This window comes from Callorhinchus milii, unplaced genomic scaffold (genome assembly GCF_018977255.1).
Source record: "Callorhinchus milii isolate IMCB2004 unplaced genomic scaffold, IMCB_Cmil_1.0 Scaffold5, whole genome shotgun sequence".
NCBI classification, from domain to species: Eukaryota; Metazoa; Chordata; class Chondrichthyes; order Chimaeriformes; family Callorhinchidae; genus Callorhinchus; species Callorhinchus milii.
Genome location: NW_024704746.1, coordinates 50,240,808 through 50,266,009, shown reverse-complemented (window position 1 = coordinate 50,266,009; position 25,202 = coordinate 50,240,808). Strand labels below are relative to the sequence as shown.

Here is a 25,202-nt window from a genome sequence, read left to right as displayed (position 1 = left end):
GAGAAGGAATGTGTAAAGCAGAGAGGGGGTGTTTATGGTGGAGTGTGTGTGTGTAGCGGAGGGGGAGTGTAGCACAGGGGTATGTGTAGTAGAGGGGGCTGTTTTTGTACCGGAATGTATGTTTGTAGCGGAGGGGTGCGTATGTAGAGGAGGGTGTGTGCAGCGGAGGGTGTGGGTGTGTGTAGAAGAGAGGGGAGTTTGTAGCAGGTTCCGAGGAAAAATTGTGTCTACACTTTTGCATTGGTCCAGCTCATAACTGTACTCCTTCGGCACCATTAGGTGCTGTCAGCACATGGGGGAGCATTTCAAACGTCCTAGGGTTTGTTTAAAAACAAATTAAATATTCAATGTTAAATTCGTACTTTCAAACACTTATCGGCTGGCAGTTGGCTGTGGTAATCTCTCCTCCCGCTTCCACAACCAGTGCTTACACCAACCTTTCACAAGATCGTCTCTCCTCCCTGCTGCAGGCTTAAAGTAGAGCAGCTTAAACCGTGATTTCTGTGTGACAAACTGGCACCCCACATTGCACAGGTTGAGAAGCACGATCTGCAAGGAAATTGTGCTTGAGCCTGGTTGCCAAGACCATCTTGAGAAGGTGGTCTTGGCAACACTTTCATTCATTATAAATATAGACGATACAAATAGATTCAGGCTCCGCTCCAAAGGGGTCATGGCTTGGTGTGAAGAACATTAAAAACAAGAAACGATTTATGTTAACAGTCAGCTATCTCTTAAAAGAAACAAAATGTATTGCTGTAAAGTGGAACTTGGTGCAGTAATTTAGTTGCAAAAGAAACACACAAGATCTCTGAGATTCTGAGCAGGAGTTGGAAGTATATAGGGAGTATAGCAGCAGAGATACCCCTGGGGGTACCTGTGTATGTTAACCCCCAGGGGTCTCTCTGCTCCTTTGTAGGTGGCAGGACAGGGTGATAGAGCTGTTAAAAAGTATTTGGAATCCTTGGCTTTATAAATAGAGGCTTGTAGTACAAAAGCAAGGAAGTTCTGCTACACCTTTAGTTACTGGTTAGGCCTCAGCTGGAGTATTGTATCCAATTCTGAGCACCACACTTCAGGTTAGGATATCAAGGACTTGGAGAGGGTGCAGAGATTTACCAGAACGGTACCAGGGATGAGAGAATTTAGTTATATGGGGAGACTAGAAAAGCTGGGATTGTTCTCCTTAGACCAGAGAGGGTTAAGGGGAGATTAACTTTCTCCCCTATAGGAGGGTTTTGATAAAGTGGATAGGGAGAAATTGTTTCTACTGGCAAGTGGGTCAGTAACTTGGGAACATAGATTTAAGATAATTGGCAAACAAACCAGAGGGGAGATTAGGAGAATTATTATTTTTTTTTTTTACAGAGAGTTGTTAGTCTGGAATTCACTTCCTGAAAGGTTGGTGGAAACAGATTCAATCACAACTTTCAAAAGGAATTAGGATAGGTACTTGAAGAGGAAAGACTTGCAAGGATATGGAGAAAGAGCAAGGGAATGGGATGATTGGGTAGTCAGTCCAAAGAGCAGGCACAGGCATGATAAGCCTTCTGTGCTGTAATATTCTGATTCTCTTCCTTATTTTCATTACTGTTTGGAATGGGGTTGCCTCTGACTTCCATCCATGTAAGGGGGGCCATTGCAAAACAGTTACTGTAGTAGGCTGGAAAAATCAAAGTCAAACAACTTGGTTTGACAACACATTGTGAGTGCGGGGAAATCGGAAAAATCTCAAGTAACCCAGGTCTCTCTTTTCAAACACAGGCAAAAGGATAGACATGGTGTGTGTATGAATGTGCATAAGTAGACAAAAATGTAGAAGACAAAGCATCAAGGTCAAGTAGTTTTTTTTTTATTTAAGATTTAGTTCCAAATCCGAAGAGGTACATTTTTTTAAATTTTAGCGTCAAGATTAACCACGTTGTCTTCAAATACTGCACGATGTCCAGAACCTACAGGGTTACTCAAAGCAGCAGGCGGAGTTCAAAAAGGTTGTGCTCCTGAAGAATGAGGTGACCCCCCCCCCAAAGGCAGTGCTATCCCAGAGCTCCCATTCCAGTGAATTTTAAAAGCCAACAAGAGATAGAGACAGACACAGAGAAAGACAGAAAGAAATGAGTATATACCACTCTTTGTGTTCAGCTGTTTTTATTATCTTCTAGGTATTAAATTTGTGAATGCTTTAAAACATATTTCTTGTATTATTTATTGAAGCTAAATTCAAAATTAAAAAAAATCAATTTGTTTTAGTCAACTCGTCCACTCCTCAACTACATGCCCATTTACCACTAATCAAACAATGCTTACCCCAGCATGCCATACTCGCTCTGACACAACAAACTCAAAAGCATTTCATTATATAAGTATGAATTTTAACCCCCAGGACTCCATTTGTGTTTCACTTTGCAATTCTTGTACATTCACCCAAATTACGGTTTTCTTGAAACACAACACAAAAATCTATTGCCAAAGGTGACTTTGTTGATAAGATACCAATTGTCAGAAGGTTGCAGCCTGCGAGATGGGGGAGCATGCTGTTTTTTTTAAAAAAAGACTGGTGAGCAGAAAAAATCTCCTGATAATTTTCAACATAACCCTGTGACTGCATTGCATCTGGGGCTGATCAGGAACTGAGATTATGTGTGGGAAGGGAGGGAGAGAGAAAGAGCAAAGAGATAGAGAGAAAGGGGGCAATAAATCAGTTATGTCTAATGACGATCCAATGCAGAGCTCTGTAGTAGATCTGTGGGGGGGTTGTTGGGGGGTCTGAAGGTGGTCTGGAAACCAGGAGGTGGAGAGTGAAAATTGCCTGGGTTGGAAGGAGGAGGGTAGGGAGCCCAGCCAGCTCTGTGTAAGGGGATCTGTGTGCTGAAGGGGTTACTGTGCCCTGTCTGTGCGACAGCAGGGCCATCTACTTCTGTGAGGGCCTGAAGCGACTTCAGCCAGTGTGGTGGATTCTCGTCCTGCAGAGAGTCTAAACTGTTCCCTGTGGATGCTGGCACTCCTGTTGAGAGAACACAAATCCATTAGGCACCTGGTGGTATTTCACTCTTCAAATCACAGTTAATGTAAAACGTAATGCTGAAAATAAACATTCAAGTGAGGAACCCTGACCACAATGACTTGTTGGAAGCACCTCATGCTCAATAATGAAGCTATCAACATTGGTTTGGGCACAAGCATTTGTCTAATGAGTAGTATCCTGAATACCAGTCATTTAGCTGAACAGCAACAAGGATAGCAGCAGTTGATGGGGATAATTATTGGGAACATGTTCTCCAGCGCCAAATGACACCCACTGTGCATAATTCAGTGCTGATGGGGGGTGTTTAATTAGAACAATACAATAAATGGTAAGATTTGTACCAGGAGGCCTCCAATACTTGCCCACCCTTTATATTGTTCATTCTAAACACTGACAAAGCAGATATCTAGAATAAAAACAAAGCACTCCACACTGCCAAGATTACTTCATTGATGCAGAGGTATCTCAGTCAATTAACCTTTGCCATGCCAGTTTTTAATCGTGTAAAATAAACGTTCCACAGTTGACAGGATGCATAACATAGTAATAAATTATTCAAAGATTAATATATAGTTTGATTGAATTAACAGATTATCACACACATTTAAACCGAATACAATTGAACCTCTGCTCACTTCATAGATCAGCCTCACTCCACTGCTCAGGGTGAGAATCTAACAGGTCTCCAAGGTGGTGCTGTTGACACCAACCAATGGATATGTTGTTAATGATGTGGTTGATTTTGAAAAATACTTGAAAATTTAAACCACAGGGAAATGTCAACTCCCACAAGGATAGAAGAGTAAATTCATAGTCACAAATAATCGTCCTGACAAACAGCTGCATGTTTTCCAACCTCTCAGAATCAAAGTAAAATACCAAATAGGACGGTTACAGAAGGCTTCCACTCAATTTCCTTGTGTTTGATCATTTAACCTGTGGCCCAAATTATAAATACAAACCCTCAGTGGATCTCAGTCTAAACTGCAAGCTGTTGCACTAACAATCCCATCCACATTTCCTAAACTCATGGACTGTCCCACTGACGTCACGCTTGACTGGAGAACAGTGCGACATTCGATGTTGACAACAGTGCGACATTCTCAGTTCACAAGAGGTGCAATTTTGATGCTGAAATTGAAAAAGACCAACAATGGTCTTCAAAATGAGCAGCATGTGTCATAAATAAATGAAAGTAGGCGTGCACGGTTTGTTTGAGCTTCAAAATTATAATAACCTTTGCAATTGTTGTAACGTCTACAATGGTGAAGTGTCACACACATCTTTACAGTCGTTTCTGTTAAGTGCAGTGACTATTCCGCCCACAAATGTACAGTCAATTCACTTTACAGCATATTCTGTGAAGCGCTTTGAGACGTCGAGAAGACGTGAAAAGCACTATATCAAATGCAAGGATTATTATTATTATATATTTGTAGGCAAATAGCAGCCAATTTGCGCACAGCAATGTTCAGGAGATGAATGACCAATTCAACTAGAGCAGGGTTGGCCTGAACAACGGGAGAAATTCTCTTCTCTTTTTGAACAGTTATTTTTTGGGATTGCTGGGCAGAGCTCGTTAGCAACTTTTTACCCACAAATGCAAATATTCCTCTCTGAAGAAATAAAATGTATCCACTCAAGCAGGTCAGGCTATTTCACAGATTGATTCTATTTAATAACCATTCCTCATGTTGCCATATGAGAGGTTATTCCATATGAAGTGGATGTATTTTACATGTGTAGGGGAGAAAAAAAAGGTAGATTATTTGCTGACAGAGCATTTGGCACATCCATCTCACTGCCTTGGAAAATACTTGCACATTTCCTCCTTTGGGAATGAACTGGCACCAATGTGTGGCAATGGAATAGCAGAATCATTTGTTAGGCAGTTTGCCAGAGCAATGCCGATGATCAACCAGTCAGCCTGGGTCATTGGCAATTGAGGAACAGACTGGGGACATTCAAGTCCCCCTTATCCCACAATGGTCTTCGCCGGGTAAAAATAGGAAGGCAGCCTTTGCCAGTGTTCACAATGGCTGGGTCAACTCCAAGAATGATCATTTTGTACTCCTCAAAAAAGACCATGGCTGTGTCTTCAGAGATTCCCCCATGTACTTAATAAAATCCATCCTTTGATAGATGTTAAACCAGGTTAACAGTTATTTTTAAGGGCTCTGAGACCTGCCTGGCATGGAGGCTGTTGTATGCAGGTTGCTGTTGTTAAACTGAGGCGTTGTCTGCCTGTTCATGTGGATACCATCCAAATGATACTATTTGAAAATTGAACCTTTCAGACGATTGGGACAGTGTATTGAGGACAAGGGACTGTGTTAATCCCACACATCAGGAATGAATTTCCAAGATCCATGGAAGTGAAGTACAAAACTTGTCATTTTCTGATGCGTTTCTGCTAAGACACCAGTAGGTAGTACAGTTGATATAGTGTATGTGGACATTTAGAAAGTCATTTGATAAGTTGCCACATAATTGACTAGTTAGCAAAATTAGAGCCCATGGGATAAAAGGGACAGTGGCAGGATGGATAAGAAATTAGCTGGGAGATGGAGGATTGTAGTGAATGGTTGTTTTTAAGACTGGAGGAAATATCTGGTGGAAATATATTCAATAACAACTTTCAAAAGGGTAATGGACAGGTTCTTGAAAGGGAAAAAAATTGCAAAGATATGGGGAAAGAGCGGAGGAGTTGGGACTGATTGGGTAGCTCTTCCAAAGAGCAGCACAGGCACGATGGGCTAAATGGCCCCCTTTTGAGCTGTAATATTCTAGGATTCTATGAGTCCCTGTTAATATCCACCGACCAACATGCAACAGATCAGTGAGCACAAATACTCAAATTGCAGATCCAAACAACCTTAGATTCTGAACTAACTCAGAAGCATCAACATCAATTGTAAGCAGCACTTAATTATTCTAACTCTTCAATTTATTAGGGGGAAAAAAAGAGAAAGGAAAGTGGACTTAAATTCAATTTCTATTTCTTCAACCACAACAAAATCATTCCTCCCCTTAATTCCAAAACCATTCACTTGTTTGTAATGGAAAGTAGAGTGGTATCCCAACTCTGTAGCCAGTTAAATTGACTGAGGCTTAAACATCATTGGTGAAAATGATTTTAGGCCTCAGTAACAACTCATCGAACTCTAGCTCTAGGAATTCAGTGTGAGATATCATGTACTTCATTCTCTACGGAAATGTGGGAGAGAGAATTGCTGTGCCACTGGGTCCCACTGTATATTTATTAAATGAAGTAGGCAATATGCAAGCTGCCCTGGGATATCTGGAACCAAAAAAGGCATACCAGGAGCCACAAGATGAGACATATCTGGGAGACAGAGTTTATTCAAATAGATGTCAAATGAAGCACTCAGCATGCTGTTGACAGTAACATACTGGTGGTATGTTGAACTTGGTAGATCTCACTTCAATCAGTGTGTGCTTGTAGCATCTTATTTCAACCCCAAGTCTATCCTATTTTACACAGAGGTGAAATCGAGTGTCATTGACAGCCGGGTAGTGACTGCAACAAAATAAGGACAGCAATGCTCAGCTTCCCATTGACATAAATATAAACCAGAACATTGCTGCTGGCATCTGTGTTTGGCCACATAAACCCATTTGTAACCGTGGCTGCAAATGATCTTACGACATGAAATGACCTGTAGATTTTGCTGTTCATCAATCTGTTAACTCAATGCTGTGGCCCAATGCACAATCATTCTGCAATTGTTTATTTTGTCAGTCTACAGTCCAAAAATCATTCCTTTTCAACCACTGCTGTTTATCCTCCTTAAAATCATTTGCATAGATTTACATGGATTGTCTGTGATATTCTTTGGACGGAAATAGACCATTCAACCCAAAGAGTCATTGTGGGTGTTAATACCCACATGCATCTCCTCTCACTCCTTACACACACCCAATCATTAAATCACTTGACATTTTATTGGAAGGTGCTGGTAGCAGAATGTAGGTCAGAGAATTACTGTAGGCAAGAATTACGTTCAAAAGGCAGAATGTAAAGAATACATTTTTTAAAAAATGAGACACCTGGAAAAACAGGTTTGGTGAACTTTCAAATACAGTTCCACTGTAAAAGAGGCAAACTAACAAAAAGGTCACTTTGTGTACTGTTATTTTGGCAGTTTTTAGTGGAATAACTGCAAGAGGCAACTCTAGCTGGATCATAATCATTCTTCTAAACATGATATTCAAAAGCAATTCTCAAGGCAGCTGTCAAGTTTTTCCAACTTAGTATACCCAACTTCAAATTCACTTTATTCTGTGTTATTTTAAAACGAATACAGTGTCCAGTCTGGGCTTTGGCCTTAACACCCAAAGGGGAGAAAGTAGAGCAAAACAGAAACTAGAGATAGGTTTCCGCTGCCACTTTGCTGGCCAGTGCTGCTGATAAATTATAGGTAAACAGGTTGCTGTCTCAATTGTTTTGGCCTCAACAGTCTATTTTGTCCATTGGTGGTCACTGTTTTGCCTACTTGCCTATTTTAAGACAAAGAACCAGGGCCATTGCCCTTGAAGCTTTTTAGCTGTCAGCCTTGCTCGGTTGGTAACACTCTCAACTCTGAGTCAGAAGGTTGTGGGTTCAAGCCCCAGACCAGAACTTTGAGTTCAAATCTAGGCCGACACACCAATGCAGTCCTGGGGAAGAACTTATCCTTTGCATGAAATGTGAAAGAAAGATATCATCTGCCCATTTAGTCGCATGGCCCGATTTGAAGAGAAAAGATTGGTGAACTCAGGATTCACTGCATACAGCAATATCCCTCAAACGGCCATGAAGTGAATGACCAATTTTATCTGGCCAGGACACTGGGAGAACCTCCCTTAACTTTTCAATGGCATGGGATCTTTTAAGCCACACTTAAACAGGCAACAACAACTTGCACTTATATAGCGTCCTCCACTCAGGGCAGCATCTCAAAGCACTTAACAGTGGTGAAGCCTGACTTGGAGCAGGGGGGACGTGGCCATAAACACCATGAGAACAGGAAAGTCTTCACATCTCATTTGAAGGACCATAATTGAAGGCTTGAATAATACTAAATCCTTGCATTTGATATAGCGTCTCATAAAGTCGTTGAAACATCTTAAAGTACTTTAGAATATACTGTAAAGTGAATTGACTGTATATTTTGTGGGTGAATTGTTGTGGATTTATTTTTTTAAGGGATTATTACTCACGGAAAGCGATATGCCAATCGACCAACAACTGGATTCCTACTTACTGCTAGGTAAACAGAGGTGTGTGAAGTAAGGAAACTTGTCTTAGGTTTTGCCCTGCCTGGAATTGAACATGGGTCCTCTCACTTGTGCGATGAGTGCCCTAACCAATAACTGTATACAACCTTCTAACTCAGAGGCAAGGGTGCAACTGAACCAGGCTGACACACATTTTGTAGGAGAATGGAGAAAGCGCACCGAAAAGACTGACAAGACAATAGCAAGAACTGCAAGGGGAAATTCAACTGAAAAAGAAACAGGTGGCACATGGCACAAGCTGTTTGAAGGCTTAAGGACTCAGGTTTGCAGCAGACCTTTTCCGCATGCTAAGTTCTGATCTCAGATGTTCAAAAGGATCTGAACACAGGGGAGGGCAAGTCACTTCATGCTACTACGTCTCTAAACATTATTTCCCTAAACATTACAGATGTGTAGCACAATGCAGTCGGTTGTCAGAAACAAGCTGGTGACAGGCAATGGATGTAAACAAATGGGAACAAAGAAAAATACTAGACAACAGAAGTGTATAATTAAGGCCACACAGATCTCAAAGAAGGCAAAATCTTGCATGCGAGATTTTTTTTACCAGAGGTTGTGACAACATAAGTTTTGCTCAGTTATGGGTAATCTGGAAGCTAAACTGCATACCCCAGTTAGCTGTTGGCAAGCCGTGAGTTTTAGCATTGAGTTCCTTCAAACACCAAGTTGGTGAGCAAAACTAACAAAGATACTAACCATTAGTTTGTATTGAAGTGTTGCATGTTGCTTATCAAAATATACAATTCCATTGCTATAAATGAATTCACAGCACACCCACATATACCACAATAAACAAGGAAACTCCACCTAAAGGTTCCTGCTCAGGTCAGAATGGGACCACGACCATATGACACCTTTACTGAGCAGCACCATCAATGAAAACGCTACAAGTTTTCTGCACATTGCTCTGAGATCAGTGCAGTTAGAAATTCAGAGTAAACACAATGATTAGAAGCACCCTTGTTCACTGCTACGTTGATCACCCTATTTGGAAGCAGTGGTTACCGCATTTGCCCACAAATACAGTACAAATTCTCAGAGGTACTGAGACATTGTGGTATGACGGTATATCAAACGCAAAGATTATTAGTGAGTAGCACTATGGGCTGAGGGAGGCGACATAAGCTGATTAATCGTCAAACCCACTATTCTGCATAAACTGAACCGATTTTATACAAAATTTTGCGTGAGTGGAAGAGGATAATAGTATCCAAATTGTGTACTCTTTGAAAGTTACATACACATTAAATCTAGATTGCTTTTCAGTAGCCACACCTGCAATCTCAGGGTTTTCCACTCGGTTTCATTTGGTACCAGCTAAACCTGCGTTGCAGGCCAGCTGCAGCTGGCTGCAGGCACCAAATCACTAAAACCAGCCACATTTACGCACAGGGATAATTCTTCCCCATCATCTTTGACCTAATTACAGGAATTCAGCCCGTCTTTAGCTAGTTAGACTCCAGCAGTCACCCCAACACACATTCTGGGGTCCATGTGTCCACACACTAATTTCCATGTGCAGGTGGGATGCATGGAACTCAGTTTGGTTTGGATACTCCTAAACACAGAGATAGGTTTCTACATGCATCAGCTGACCAAAAGTAAAAACCAGAACTTATCCCTTCAAAATAGAATGCCAAAATCTCCATCGTACAAGCCAAACTATTGCTACAGCATAAACACAGAAGTTGCTGGGAGCACGCAGCAAATCAGGCAGCATCCACAGAGAGAGGAAAATTAGTTAGTTTCAGGTCTATGACCTTTCATCAGAACTTTCCATATATATTAATATAGTAGATTGACAAACATTTCTTATGCTCAGGTTAATTCAGGCTGATTGGGTTTTACAAGTTGTGCTCGTGTTTTTTTATCATCAAAAATTACAAATGCTTCATGAACATTTCAAAAAGAAAATACTTTAAAATTGGGTTCTGAAATCCATCCATTACCACCCAGGAACCTATGTCACCTCAGTACTTTGTCCAAACTCCAAAATCTGTGCAACAAACCTCACTGAGAGTAGACAATACACACTGCAGTACTTCCTGATGTAAGAAAGCATTACAGACACTTGATCCATGGCTTCTAGGAATACTGTAATACCTGCAGCAGTGCATGAAAAAAGATGGATTATCTGGAAGCACGAATACAACCGAATGTCAAGTCATGCGCAACAAAAAACATTCCAGAAATGTAGGAACTGGGATTCCCTTCAGCCTCAAAGCTCAAAATATATTCTGATTGCACAGAAGTCCGTACATCTGCTTATAGCTATTTACATCTGCTTATAGCTTTGCATGGATTGTAACGAATCCTGTACAATACAATGCAAGAGTCAAAATATGCAACGTTTGTACAAGGCTCTGTGGAACCTCACTGTCAGTTAGTATTTAAATAGGGAAAATATTTATGTTAATATTTTCTACATGTGGATGAGATTCCATGCAACAAGCATGCAGCTAAAAATTCCAGTTACTGGCACCAATACAAACTCAATACCACAAGAATACAGACTACCAGCCGACAGAAAAAAAGATGATCCCATTCCTTGCAAAAGTTCTCTGCGTTGTGAAATAAATTGCAACATCGACAACCGAACAAGTCACCTACCTATCTTACAATTCATTTTATTCAGCTCCACTCTCATTTACAGTCGTGCTCCCGTGGTACGGTTACAAACTGATTTCATACAAGAGTCTGCAGCCATAATCACCCAAGGCTGATCATGCCTGGAGCTGTCATTCTCAACTCCAGAAATGAAGCACACTTAAGATTAGGTAGATGAGCTCAACATGAATGATGCAGAAGCACAGGTGCTCAAAAAGCACAGACACAAACAGTTTCCAGGAAAAAAAATTCAAACGGAAGATCCATCTGAGGGTTCTGAAAACCCACATTATTGCTTAATTGGTCCTAGTTCAAAGCAGAATTATGGGTTCAGTCTGAACAGGAGTGCCCTGAATGCAGATGATCTGATGGCCTCACCTGTAATAATAGCTGGGTCCATCCAGCTACTCCCACTCTCCCAGTTCAGGCTGCTGTTGTTGGCTGAGGTTGGTGCTGCATGGTTCACTGAAGAGCAGGAAGCAGCATTTGGTAGTCCCCCAAAATTGATGTTAATATTTGGTAACAGTGCCCGTAGACCATCCTGCCACTCTTTCATATTTAAACTTTCCACATTACTGCTGTTGTCTGAAAAAAATAAAATAAAATAAAGAAAAAAGAAAAATTAACTGGGCATTGCCTAATAGATTTGGAATTCACTGGTCCTATCTCCACTCTACCTTTTGGGCTCTCAATTCATTCACTGGTCTGTGTGGAAGCTTGCACACATTCAGTGGTTCCTTCTCTACTCCACTGATGCGGCCTGTGGGTGTTGCCTCAACAAAAAGTCATTGGGCTTGCAACTGTGCCTTTCTGCTCGAGTAACTTGGATCCACACGCTTGTGCATGTGTGTGTGTTTTACTGAGTCGAAGACAGCACTCCAATTTCATACTTGCAACATTTGCTGGCCTTATCTTCCATTTTCGGCACATTTCCATTGTCCTGTTATTCCAGACACTGAGATCTACATTCACTCCTTCCCAATGACAGTTCCGAGTCACCAAAGTCCTAATTGGATTCCAATGACCATTTGACTCACTTAAATCCACATTGATTCCCTGGTCCAATGACCACGCCAAGAACCAAGATCCACACACATTCATTTGTTCCATTTCACACCCAGATAATCCTGCCTTTGGCCTCGTTATTCACATTATGCCAATAAGATAGCAATTTATTTAACTGGCAGGTATTCGTAATTAGAATCAAATTTCAGGTGCTAATAGCAATGCAAAAAGACAACTGCATCAAGCTAAAATGCAATGAACAAATGCAGTGTTACAGCTGAGTCAATTACTGCATTTAAAAACGTAATGAAAAGCTTAAAAGGGGAGGGGGCAAAGGGGAAAGCTTTTGAAAATATGACAGCTCCAATTTGGGAGGAGAGGAGAAAGGGAAAACAACTGAGCAAGTCACTGCCATAATGAGCTTTCCGTGTTGGGTAATTTTATAATGAGCCAGCAGCAAACAGAATGTTTATTTATCACTATTCAATGCACAAGAACAAGCACATAAGGAATGCTTGCTTGCTATAAAGATTTGATATCATATTTCTCACAAGACAGCGCGATCCCTGTCCCTGGCAGCTTGTCGTCCCAAAAGAGAAAAAAAAGTGTCCTCAAAAAAGCAATCAATTTTTCTATGACCAAGATGCTCTGTGAAATTAAAACACTATTAGAACAAAATGGACTGTACTATCTTAATTGCTTTCAGAGTTTTTTTTAATATAAAGGGTTTAGCCATTAACAAATTTACCGAGCCCAGGCACTAGCAGACCGACAACTGGCTTTATTCCATACTTTATTCCAGTCAAGGAGGCCCTCCAAGTGCAAGCATGCCACATTGACAACATGAAAGTGCAAACTGACTGACTGAACTGCTGTAGCACAAATCTGACAAAAGCACTGCCCACAAGCTTTTGCAGTCGCTCACAGTAAAAAAGGTTTGTTGACCCTAACAATTTGCCATCATTCCAGAAATCATGCAAAAATCTTATGACAGACAGGTGAGACACCAAAATAGAGATAAATCCTAATCTGTTATTCAAAAGAGCTTCACAAAGACCGCAATACATAGGTCAATAATGTTTTGCTTACGATGACATTCAACTTCACTCAACTACAATTTCCCCTTTAGCATTCCCTATCCAATTTTAATAATCCTAGCATTTGACCTAGCGCCTCATCACACTGTTGAGCCGTCTCATTGTATTTCACAGGAAGTCCAAAAGTGCAGGGAGTACATTTGTGGGCAAATGCAATTTGCACACAGCAAAGTCCCACACAAACAACCTGAAAATGATTGCAGATCTTTGGCCAGGACAACAACATTTGTATAGCTCTTTTCACATTGGGAGGATGTCTCAAGGTTCTGGACAGTCAGGGATGGTGGGTCGAGGGGGGCGCCCAAAGGCACGGTCAAAGAATGGTGTCTTGACACGTGCCTTGATGGAGGCAAGGGAGGGAGCAAGGTGAAGGGACTGTGGAATGGAATTTCCAAGGGTTGGGGCAGAGAGGCTTAAGGCCCAGTCGCCAATGGTGGGGCAAGCCGGGCAGGAGATGTAGAGCAGGCTGGAGCCTCCTGAGTGAAGGAAGTGGACAGGTTTATATGGGGTTAGCAGGTCACAGAGGTAAAAAGGAGAAAGGCTGTGGATGAGGATTTTGAATCTATTCTCTGGGGGATGGGGAGACTGTGGAACCCGATGCGGGTGGAGGTGATCGTTTCACAGAGTCTGGTGCGAAGAGGACACCAGCTGCACAGTTCTGGATAAACTGCAGCCTGTGGAGGAAGAGTTGGGAAGGCCGTCAAGCAGGGAGTTAGGGTAGTCGAGCCTAGATGTGATAAATGCGTGGATGAGTGTTTTGGTGGCCTGGTGGCCGGAAAGGCCGTGGCACAGCGAGGCGATGTTGCCAGTGCCTGAGGTGTGGAGGCACTGACGGGAGCCAATCAGGAGAGCCTCGGTCTTGTTGACATTCAACTGGAGAAAGTTAGCATTGGGAAAAACTCCCTTCTCTTTTCCAGAAGTGTCATTAGTTCTTTAAACGTCCATCGGAACAGGCATACAGGACCTATGTCAATGCAGTGTTCCTACAAAATTGTATTGGAGTGTCAGTCCAGATAGAGTTCAAAGTCCTGAGGTGTGGCTTGAATGCACAAACTTCTCACTCAGAAGCAAGTGTGCTACCAACTGAGCCAGGCTGACCTGAAAGCTTCCTTGCAGCAGGACTAAAGTAGCCTGCATTAAAGCACGACATGAAACACCAGATAAATCCAGCATCTTAACATTTCTGATACACAGGGATGGTCTGTAAGACAATATACACAGAAGTGGCAGAGGTTGGATGGGCCCAGGAGGGATTTAAAGGTGAGACATACGTGCACACCTATAATACACACACTGTACTTCAGACCATCTTTGAATTTGAGGATGAAAACAAATTAGTTTTTTTTCTTTCCCCAATAACACCAAGAACTGATGAGGTGGGACGAAGGTGATGCATTTCTAGCAGATGTGCTTGTGTGCCATCTCATATATCAAGGACAATTCAGCTGAAGTATCACACATGTATCAATTGCGGTGCAAAGGAACATTACCCTGAGGGGCTGCTAAAAGACTGAATTGTGTATGATTATTTGTTCTTAATCGGATCACAGTTAAATGTGCCTTGGTTAAATTGATTTCCAATTTCTCCTGTCTTTGGAAGCTACCAGTCTCGATGTAGCCTTATTGACAACTCCCATAAAAGCTTCAGGTCCAGGCATTCACCAAAACGTTCATAATTATCCCTTCGTCTCTCTTCTCCATAGTCATGGAATGCCAAAACCGGATATACTTGTTTTTGGCCTGGTCAATAAACAAGCCAGTCAACTGAGGTAAGCAGCGTTGAGCTTAAGGGAACCCTGGGACGTGAATGCTGATCTGGCTGAGAATAAAATGCTCATGTGACTGAGTTTGTCATTGGGTTTGCTTGCTGCCTCACATTAAACATACATCACAGCTGTTCATTTATGCTTGAAATTATGTTCAAAGCACTTGATTGTTGCAAAGTCACAAGTGCATTATTACATCCAATTATTCATTTGGGAGAGAATTTTTGAAAAAGGTCTGAGCAACTGGAAAGTTAAAATGAGCGCTGAGCGCTACAACGTATGTCCAATTTAGCATTCTTAATCGTGCAGTCTAAACTATAAAGGCAGATAATTCTACTGAATTGATTTTCAATAAATAGACTCATGTCGTGATTTCGGATCATTTTCAGCCATGTTTGAGCACCTCTTAAAAAGGCAAGTCAATCTGCACAGCCTCAAATTCATGGCTGCTTGTGATTTACCCTTGAGGGGAAAAAGGGATCACAAGGCATTTCAATAAATGATGTAAAGCAACCAAATTCTGCAAGGACTCAGCCTGGAACAAAACAGTTGTCTGGATAGCAAAGACCAATTTCTTTTGCAATTTTATAAGTTTGCATCCGATTCCCAAACATTTTGAAGGTGATTTTGTGTAACTTGTGCATGTACCACTATTTGAATTCAAAGAACCTGTCACACAGCCAAACATTAATAATCCTTACATTTGACATTAAGATTGCCTTAAGATTAATAATGCCTTATCACGTCTTCTAGACATCTCAAAGAATATACTGTAAAGTGAACTGACTGTACATTTTTGTGGATGAAATCTGAGGCAAACAGAGAGAAATTATATTCCAAATAGACGATTAATTGGAAACCTGAAGCATAACTGGTCATGAGCAACTTGGTCTGCTGGACAAATCCCTTCTGACATTATCACCAAAATAAAAAGAAGCAGCAACAAACTTCCACGAGGACAAGGTGTTCATGTTGCAACTACAAATTCCACTTATGAAGTACACTCCATGCGGGATCACGTCTCTGAGCACTTTACAAGGACAAGGCTGGATGCTGAGTGAGGGAGAGTGGGAACTGGTCATCGGTGTGTTCTCAGAGGTAGGCTTTCAAGCAGGACTTGAACACGAAAACAAAGCATAGATATCAATCTTTTGGTGAGAAGAAAGTCACGACAGTCTTTCAGTCCGAGTTTGGGGGAGCAGCCAAATAAACCATTTTTTCTATGGGAGGTAGTGAAAAGGAAATGTGGCAACGATATCATCCTGTATGTTTTAAAATCTTACCATATAATGTTTATTTATGAGTTGCTATTTGTACACAATTATCATAGAATTATGATTCTAATTATCAAATTTGTTAAAAACTGAATGTAAATTGTGTAATGTTTGTCTACGAAGTAAACAATCGTGAAACTTTACTGTGAAGCTCTTTGAGTTGTTCTCTGACAGTTAAAGGCGCTATATCAAATGTAATGATTAGTATTATTGTAGGTTGAGTTCAGCAGTTCCTGCAAAAAAAATAGCGCAGGAAACCAAACAGAATTTGAAAGGTCACAAGTGCATTGCTGTGTGAAATGTACATTGTCCAGGAAAATATTGCTCAATGGCACACGGTAAAAGGGATGTTCCATTTTAGTGAGGTTTGTCTGAAAACAAATACATTGTTACATTGAGAATCCATTGAAGTAAAGAATGGAAACACAGATGTTGGATGAGCAAGCGTCGAGAGCAGCCTCCTCTGTTGAAGTTGTAGTTCTCAGCTTAAACTTGAAAATAACACACGGATTCAACTAAATGTAAAATATCTTTTGCTTGCAACACCACAGAGAATGGCACAAACACATCAGATGTTGCCAGCGCTTAGGTTTCCTCTGCTGCATTACTCAAAATACCATTGAAGAGGGAGCCCAGAATGTCAGCAACTTATTCAAACCTGATCCTCTCCTCAACACACATGCATGGGGCAGCATGGGAAACAGTCTTTGAATTGGGAAATTTGGTCATTTTTCCGTCTTCCTTTGAGGGCACGGATATGAGTTGCAGCGTCCATTTTGCTGTTTGAGTGGAGAACAGCTCAGTACAGAGCTGCAAAGTAATAATAATCCTTGCATTTGATATAACACTTTATCATGTCTTCACGACGTCTCAAAGCACTTTACAGAATATACTGCAAAGTGAATTGACTGTATATTTTGTGGGTGAAATGCGGCAGCCAATTGCACACAATAGTGTCAATTGTGAATTGAGTGACTAAATTTTTATTATTATTTATGGAAGGGATTATTATCCCCAGAAAAGCTATCTACCAATCGAAAAACAACTGAGTTCCTATTTACTGCTAGGAATCCGAGGCGTGTGGAGAAAGGAACCACGACAACTTTTCACCCTGCCAGAAATTGAACTCCGGTCCTCTCGCTTGGGAGACAAGTGCTCTAATCACTAAGCTACAGGACTTACGGAGTCAATAATAGCTGACCTTATGGGTTTATATGGTATTGGCAACAGTTGTAACAAATAAGTTGAAGGATCAGTGATTTGACAAGTGGTGTGAATATAGGGGCGAGGTTGGATAGTTGGGAAGAGGGAGACAAGAGAGAGGATGTCAACTAATCAATATGACTCTACAAACATATAAAACACTCCTGCTGGAACTGATTTGGTGGAACAGCATAAAGGGGCAACCTACACAATATCAATCACAATGACCAGAGCTTGAATATACAGATACTCAAATAAAGTTAACATATGAAGCCACAGCCACACAAGCCTCATATAGGCCTCATTCTTGCCTGGCAGTCATCCAACTTAATGAATTTTAAAATATTGGTTTACAGCTGTTTCCATCGCTGTGAACAACATACCATGATCACACCAAATGTTTAACATGGACCAGGACAAAAAGAACACTATTCCTAAATTACAGGGTAAGAAACAGCGAAACAAAATCCAAACTAAAAGTTAGAAATAAAAGTCCCAATAAGACCAGCATCTAAAGAACAGTTAATTATCCTTGCATTCCGATCTCGTACATTTCATGTTTGAGAAGACATCTCAAAGAGCTTTACAGGATTTTACTGTAAAGTATTGACTATTTGTACAATAATACAGTAGCCAATCAGCGTACAACAATGTCACACAGACATGAAGTGAGTGATGAATTATATGAGGGGGATTGTTGGCTCGGTAACTGGGAGAAACTCCCTTTCCTTTTTAAATGGTTGATGGAATCTTTGACATCCATGCAAACAGACAGATGCAACTTGGTTTAACGTCTCATCCGAAGGATGCCAACTACAACAATTCAACAACCTGCATTTATACAGCACCCGACACACAGGGTAGTGTTTTAGCGCTGCACAATAGTGTAGCCAGACACTGAGTGACGGAGCATTGACCAAAGAGCAATGGAGTGTCAGCCTAGAATTCTCTTTTTAAAAGAAAGTTTACATTACTGCAAGTTTTCTGCTTGCAATACAGGAGAGCCATCACAGGTGATCACAATGCAATCGACAGAGAGCATGTCCCAGTCATAATGAAGTGATCCAATAAATGGATTCAGACCACTAGATAGCTGCCTTTGCATTTGATACATTTGCAACACAACCCCAAAAAATGGAAATTTCATCACCAATCTCATTTGGAGAATCACAACTACTCTGGGCAGGAGAGAAAAAAAACACTTCAGTCAACAGACTTCAAACACAATCACATTTCCCTCAGAAAAGCATCAAACTTTTACAGGTATTCAGACAAGCTGGAAAGATAATGTCAATTGCGTGACAAAGCACAAAACAGTTCCAAACCAAGTGAAAGCTACAAGTTGCAAATCGCACGCAGCGAACATACTGTAAAACAGTACTTCAAGACAGGGTAATTTTTGAGGAGGAAAGAGCATGCCTGAATACCACACAAGTGTCTGAGAGTCCTGTAGTATGCTTAGAATATTGATGAATTGTTTGCATTTTAATTTGAAAAGGGGAGAAAATGCCATCTTGTTAGCTGGTGGGAAAGGGCTATTTTCGGCACCCACCCATCACATTTTTGTGGCTTAAGCATCTTTCTTCTCCCAGTTCACTTCAAACCAAACCTTAACAGTGTCTGTTCTTCTTTATTCCCCATAATTGTCTACCGACAGCTTCTTAATAATATTCATTTGATATAGCACCTTATCTTGTCTTCGAGACGTCTCAAAGCGCTTCATAGAATATACTGTAAAGTGAATTGATTGTACACTTTGTGAAACCCGGCAGGCAATTGTGCACAGCCGTGTCCCACAAACAGTCGTGGATTGAAGTGACCAATTTATTATTATTAATGTTTTTTGAAGGAAAAGCAATCCACCAATCGACTAACAATCGGGTTCCTACTTACTGCTAAGTAAACAGAGACGCGTGGAGTAAGAAAACTTGCCCAATGTTTCGCCCTGCCGGGAATCGAACCCAGGTCTCTCGCTTGCGGGGCGAGTGCTCTAACCACTGAGCTACAGGACTCCACTAAAAGATTAGTTTTAGCTATTTTCGTCAACCTATCTTCAAGTCTCACCACACTAATCAACATGCAGCCTCAGAAGCTTCAATACACATGGCTGATTGATTATTGTTGACCCTTCTCAGGAGTATATATTCAAAGCATTTTAGTATATTATCTCCAAAACCCTCCAAAGGCATTAACTGTGAGAGTCAAAGTAGTTCATAATTTCAGTTTCATTTCCAATATTAACATCTCTGCTTTCTCTGGGTGACAGTGTTGGATCTAGTGGCGGATTTAAGTGCTTCAGCTACTGTAAACAGCTAGTCTGGAGAACTTTTCCAACATGACTTGGGTTAACAAAAAACAATACAGTTATGAACTTGGAAGGATAAATTCATGCTGGGAAAACGCCAATCAATACTTCTTTATAGAACAATTACCAAGTCCACTATCCTCACTGCAAACCAAAGTCATGCTCAAGATAAATTCCAAGGCAAGCGAACATGCGTTTTTCAGATGAGATAAGAGTCTGTCTTCCATCTGCTGGATCAGCCAATCTAAATAGCAACACTTGGTTCCAGATACAACAACTGCGGACAGAAATACCATAGCAAAATCAACACCACTCAAGCCTTTCCTGAGCAAATGGGAAGCAGCAATTCCATAGAGCTCATTAAACATTAAATTGCGAGCCCTCAATCTCCTTCCTTCTGGAGTCACATTATAAAAGGGCTTGAGGTCAAAGGAAGCATTAGAAAATTAATCTCCATTTACTACAGTAATAAATGAGCCACAGACAGCCTGTAGCTGTTGCCGATGTGGGCAGCTGATGAGAAAGTTCACTTGTTAACTAATCACTTCTCGCATTAACTCACAATGAAAATCAAGACATTGCGCCCACGTCAATTTTAAGGTTGCTCAATTTTCAGCCTGGCTCAGTTGGTAGCAATCTCGACTCTGCGTCACAAGGTTGAGGGACCATGTTATCACATTGTCTAGGTTGAGAACAGCATTATTGAAGGCACATCCTTCAGATGAGTTGTTAAAATTGAGGTCCCGACAACCTGTTCAGGTAGAAGTTAAAGATCCTTAGCCATTATTGGAAAAGAGAATAGACAACTAATCCCCCAGGTAAAATTGGTTATCACTATATGTCTGTTTGAAGGATATTTCTGTTTGCAAATTTGCTACCGCATTTGCCTGCAAAATGTCACTACACAAAACAGTAAATCCTGTGACTCTCTTTGAAATGTCTTCCTGAATGCAGCAAAAGGCACAATACCAAATGCAAGGATCAATACGATTGTATCAGTGCAGCGACATTGAGGCATCTCTCCTTCCTGGAGAAAACAGCTTTTCCTAATCTTTAATCTTCAAAATGTTATACATCGACAATGGAAAGAGTCACAGCTCCAATTACAGTATGACAGAACCAGTTTCACCATTTTAGAAAATCAAAACTCCATGGGATTGCATTTGGCAAACTGCTTGTGTTAAAATAAAATGAATTCCTAAATTGGGCAATTATACAGTTTAAAGCATTGCCCTATTTTGACAAGCTAAGAATTTCTGATCTTGTCTCACCCTTCAGTTGGTAAACGTAATTACAACAGCCATGCAGCAAAATTGCATCGTTTCAAATGACCCCAAGAGCTTTAGAAGGAAGAACCTTGATGTGAACTTTACTCAAGAAAAATGCAACATCATTAAAAGATTTAGTCCTGGTAAAAGGTTGAGCCAGAAATTTTCAATTTGCAATACTTTCAGCTGCAGTGCATCTCATTTCTCTTCACATCTTAAACATCATAGGCTTTGACAACTAAGCTTTGACAGCCGTGCAGGCCAAATAGTACGATATGCAAAATTCCGGATATAGCATTTAATTTCTAACAGTTCATCTTTCTACCACCAATATACTGCGTTGAGCAGTCCAAGATCATCAGCAAACTCCAACGAAGAGGAAAACTTGAACAAGTCACAGAAGAAGAGCAATTTCTAAATTGTTGGCCAACACCAACTGCCCCACACATATCTTTTACATTATATTCTTTCAGACAAACAAAGGAACAGTCTATGCACTGGAAAAGTTGCCTTCGCTCTCAAAACTCAAATCCAAAGTCATTAGGCACAAATAGGATGTGCAATTCTACAATCATGAGTGATTCAAATAACAGATATAATTTTGTTATTAATTGCCAAAGCAGCTCATTTTGTACTCAAAATGTATGAAAAAATTCCTCCCATTTGCTATTGTGCCTTATCATATTGTCTAAATGTCTCAAGGTGCTTAACAGGATGAAGCAAAGTGAATGATTGATTATTTGTTGGCGACCGCAGCAGCCAATTTGAGCACAGCAATGTCCCACAGACAGCTATGAGATAATGAGCAATTTTACCAGGGGTTTGTTCACCTGGACATCGGGAGAGAATCCCATCTCTTTTCAAATCATACCTTGGGATCTGTTAACATCCACCTGCAAAAGCAGATGGGATCTCAGTTTAAGATTTCATCCAAAGATTGGCACGTCAATCACTGCAACACATCGCAGCACTGCATTGGAGTGGTAGCCGACGCTATGCACTTTAATGTCATAGGACTTGAACCCACAACCTTGACTTGTAGGTGAGTTTCACCAACTGAGTGTGGATGACGCCTTTATTAACAGAGAAGGAAAGGATTTCTTCTGAACAACTATGTTATGTATTCTTTACAAATGGTAACAGTGCAACCAAAATTGCTTTAGTCTGAAAAATTGTAGGAATTGATCTAAATTTATCAATGCCTCTTGAAGAAAGCATTGGAGCTGAAAAGACCAGAGCTTTGGCTGCATGGCTCACCTCACCAGCACTAGGCTATTAATCATACTTATTCATGAATTTTTTCCTGGCGGAATAGTTTCATTCTAACTCTAATACATTTCGAGAGTTCAGGAGCTTTCATGGAGGGTCCAGAGCAAAATGATTAGCACACAGAATACATATCACATCTCAACAATAAATTACTAATAATCCCTCCAAAACCAAAAATAATACTAAATTGGTTATTTTCAATCTACGACTGTTTGTGGGACATTGCTGTGCGCAATTGGCTGCCGCGTTTCCCACAAATATGCAGTCAATTCACTTTACAGTGGCTTCTGTGAAGCGCTTTGGGATGTCCTCTCGACGTGAAAAGCGCTTTATCAAATACAAGGATTATTATTATTATTATTATTACTAGTTACTCAGTTCTCCGAATACCAACTATCGAAATACCATTAGATTGAAAAGTAAAAAATTGAACGAAATCAGTCGTCTTTCACAAGTAACTGAGAATAAAACCCATCAACATGTTGGTGCTGATGCTGTGTACATCAACAATATCAATTCAAAATGTTCTCTCTCATACAATGGCATAGCTCAGTCATTAAAGTGTGGTTTCTTTCCTATCTCATTCTCCTCCCACTTCTTCCCCCCCCCACCCACTATTGCTGAGTTCACAATATTATTTGAATAGGGGAGGATGTATAATAAAAATAATCTTGCATTTGCTTGCTCACATCATTGAAATATTGCAAGTCGTTTCATAGGATTTAATTTAAAGTCTAGGAACTGGCAATTTTCGCATAGCAAAGTCCAAACAGCAATGAAGTGAATGACTAAATTTATTTGGGGGATTGCTATCAAGTACACCAAGAGAAACCCACTTATCCTTTCTAAGTGTTAACGTCCATATGAGTACACAGACAGGACTTGGTTTAATGGCTCACCCAGAGGATAGCATGTACAACAATGCAGACTACCCCAGCACTGGACTGGAGCTATGAGCTCGAAGCCCTGATGTAGGGCTTGAACACAAAACCCAAAGCCCTAATGTGGGGCTTGAACTCAAAACCTTCTGACTCAGGGTCTAAAGTAACATCTTCTGAGCCAGATTTACTTGCATCCTATGATTTGCTGTGCCTCAAATCCAAGCCAGCACAGGTCAAAGCCAGAGCATGCACGGCTTCCCTCTTGAGCTATTGATAGAAAAATACTTGAATGAACAGAAAGTTAAAGTATCTTAGTGTTAAAGTATGCTTTAACTTAATCATGTCCTCTATCCTTGTATCCTGCTGCATATTGGTTTATTACTGGCTAAGAATGTCACTTCAATGTCAAAGCTGTCGATAGAATATCACAAATCCATTGAAAACCCATCAACAGCACTTGCGAACGTCCTAAAATTTAAAAAGTATGTACAGCAATATTTTATCGTACAAACTGATCTCACCGGCAACAACCTCCGAAAGGAACTTCGTACGTACAGAAGTAAAATCCCAATTCCTAAGCAGAGGTATTCACCAATCAGGTTAATAATCATAAATCTCACATTTCGGATATAGAACCTATAGCTTCACATTGTTGAGACATGAAGTGCTTCACAGGATTTTTTACTGAATACCCTTTGCTGTACATTTAGAGGTGAAAAGCAGCCAATTTACAGATCGTAATGTCCCACAAACAGCCATGAAATTAACCAACAATTGTATCTGGGACTGTTGATCTAGACACGGGGATAAACTCTTAAGATTTTTTTTGAATAGTGACAAAGGATCATTAACGGACATCATAAGTCTCATCTGAAGCAAGGTAGCTCCAACTCTATAGCACATTCCATCACTATATTGGGAGTATAAACCTAGGTAGAGTGCAAGTCCCAACCTATGGCTTGAACCTACAACCTTCTGACTCAGAGGTGAGAGGACTGAGCGGGGATGACACCTGGCTTACAGATTCAGAGATGAGACTGTAATTCACCCCTGTTAATGTAGAACCAGACTACTTTCTGCAGTACGTGGAACAGCAGTGGGAATGAAAAGCTTGTTTTTGCATCACTCCAGTTAATCTGGATGCAGGATGTGGGAATCAAAGACTAAATATCAATTGGGGAAGAAGAGGAGGCAGCCAACTCCTCCCAGTTTTAAAATCTCACAGTAACATGTGGTGCTCCAGTTAGACATTCAAAAAGATCATTTGGCAGCCAATTTTAGTCTGTGATGTCCACCTGTTCACGCTGTGCAGTTGTTCCATGGACAAATAGCGTGCAGTTACTGATTCACTGACCCATTTCAATCTATGATTTTTTTTTCTCTCCTTGATAAACCACTATATCAAATACAAGGAGTATTTTTCATCAGCTAACATCTCGAAACCAAAGGTAGACACGAGTTGCCAGGACTGAAACATATAGTTCAACTACCAGCAAATTTTCAGATTCCTACTTGTGCAGCACAAAATCAAGAGGATACATTTTCTAGCTGCCTTTTGCCGGGTGATAAGATGAAGAGTGAAAAATTAACAGACCAACAGAGCAACTGGATTGACAATTGTGCCTCTCTCAATTTATTGATGGAAGGCATCTGAAAGGGGGCTAAAGCTTGCTTTTGTAGTTGTTCACAATGTGAACCTACTGTGTACTTTGAAATGATCATTTCTCAAATCTTTTCTCGTTTAAAAGTACCCATCTTAAAATATCAAGTTTTTTTAAATTAACACACTTAAGTGCACCTGAAATCATAAGCGATGGCATGATCTCAGGTCGTAGCAATGTGATCCTCCACATGGAGAAAGGGAACAAACATTTGAGAGGGATTGTCCATCATTAAGAAAAATGTACCACTCCTTGCGATCAATCAGTATTAAAATATCATTGAGATAAACTGTGTCATTCACTTCATGGCTGTTTGTAAGACATTGCGATGCACAATCGGCTGCTGTGTTCACCTACAAATCATCACTAGATTTAACAATAAATCCTGTGAAGGGCTTCAAGACGTTTTGATAACATAAGGCGCAATATCATAAGGTGCCTTTCACTTTGGATGCCTGACATTCCAAAGCAGTTCACAGGATTTCCTGTGAAATTGAGTGAATGTGATATTTACAGGCTAACATAGCAGCTCAATTGCGC

The 25,202-nt window shown here is 40.6% G+C and overlaps 1 protein-coding gene across 9 annotated transcripts in view; it reads right to left on the bottom strand.

Annotated features, from left to right (window-relative positions):
* Nucleotides 1–1,830: 1,830 nt before the first annotated feature.
* Nucleotides 1,831–25,202, bottom strand: part of cnot4b (CCR4-NOT transcription complex, subunit 4b) — an 85,983-nt gene continuing 62,611 nt past the window's right edge. For 6 of the 9 annotated variants that reach the window (XM_042334912.1, XM_042334914.1, XM_042334915.1 and 3 more), the window contains 2 exons: nt 11,312–11,518; nt 1,831–3,004 (listed from right to left, as the gene is read on the bottom strand). In XM_042334912.1, coding sequence (XP_042190846.1) covers nt 2,709–3,004; nt 11,312–11,518 — 503 coding nt within the window. In that variant the 3' untranslated portion in view covers nt 1,831–2,708. The remainder of the gene's footprint in view (nt 3,005–11,311; nt 11,519–25,202) is intronic. The other 3 variants (XM_042334918.1, XM_042334919.1, XM_042334920.1) reach the window with 1 other exon arrangement.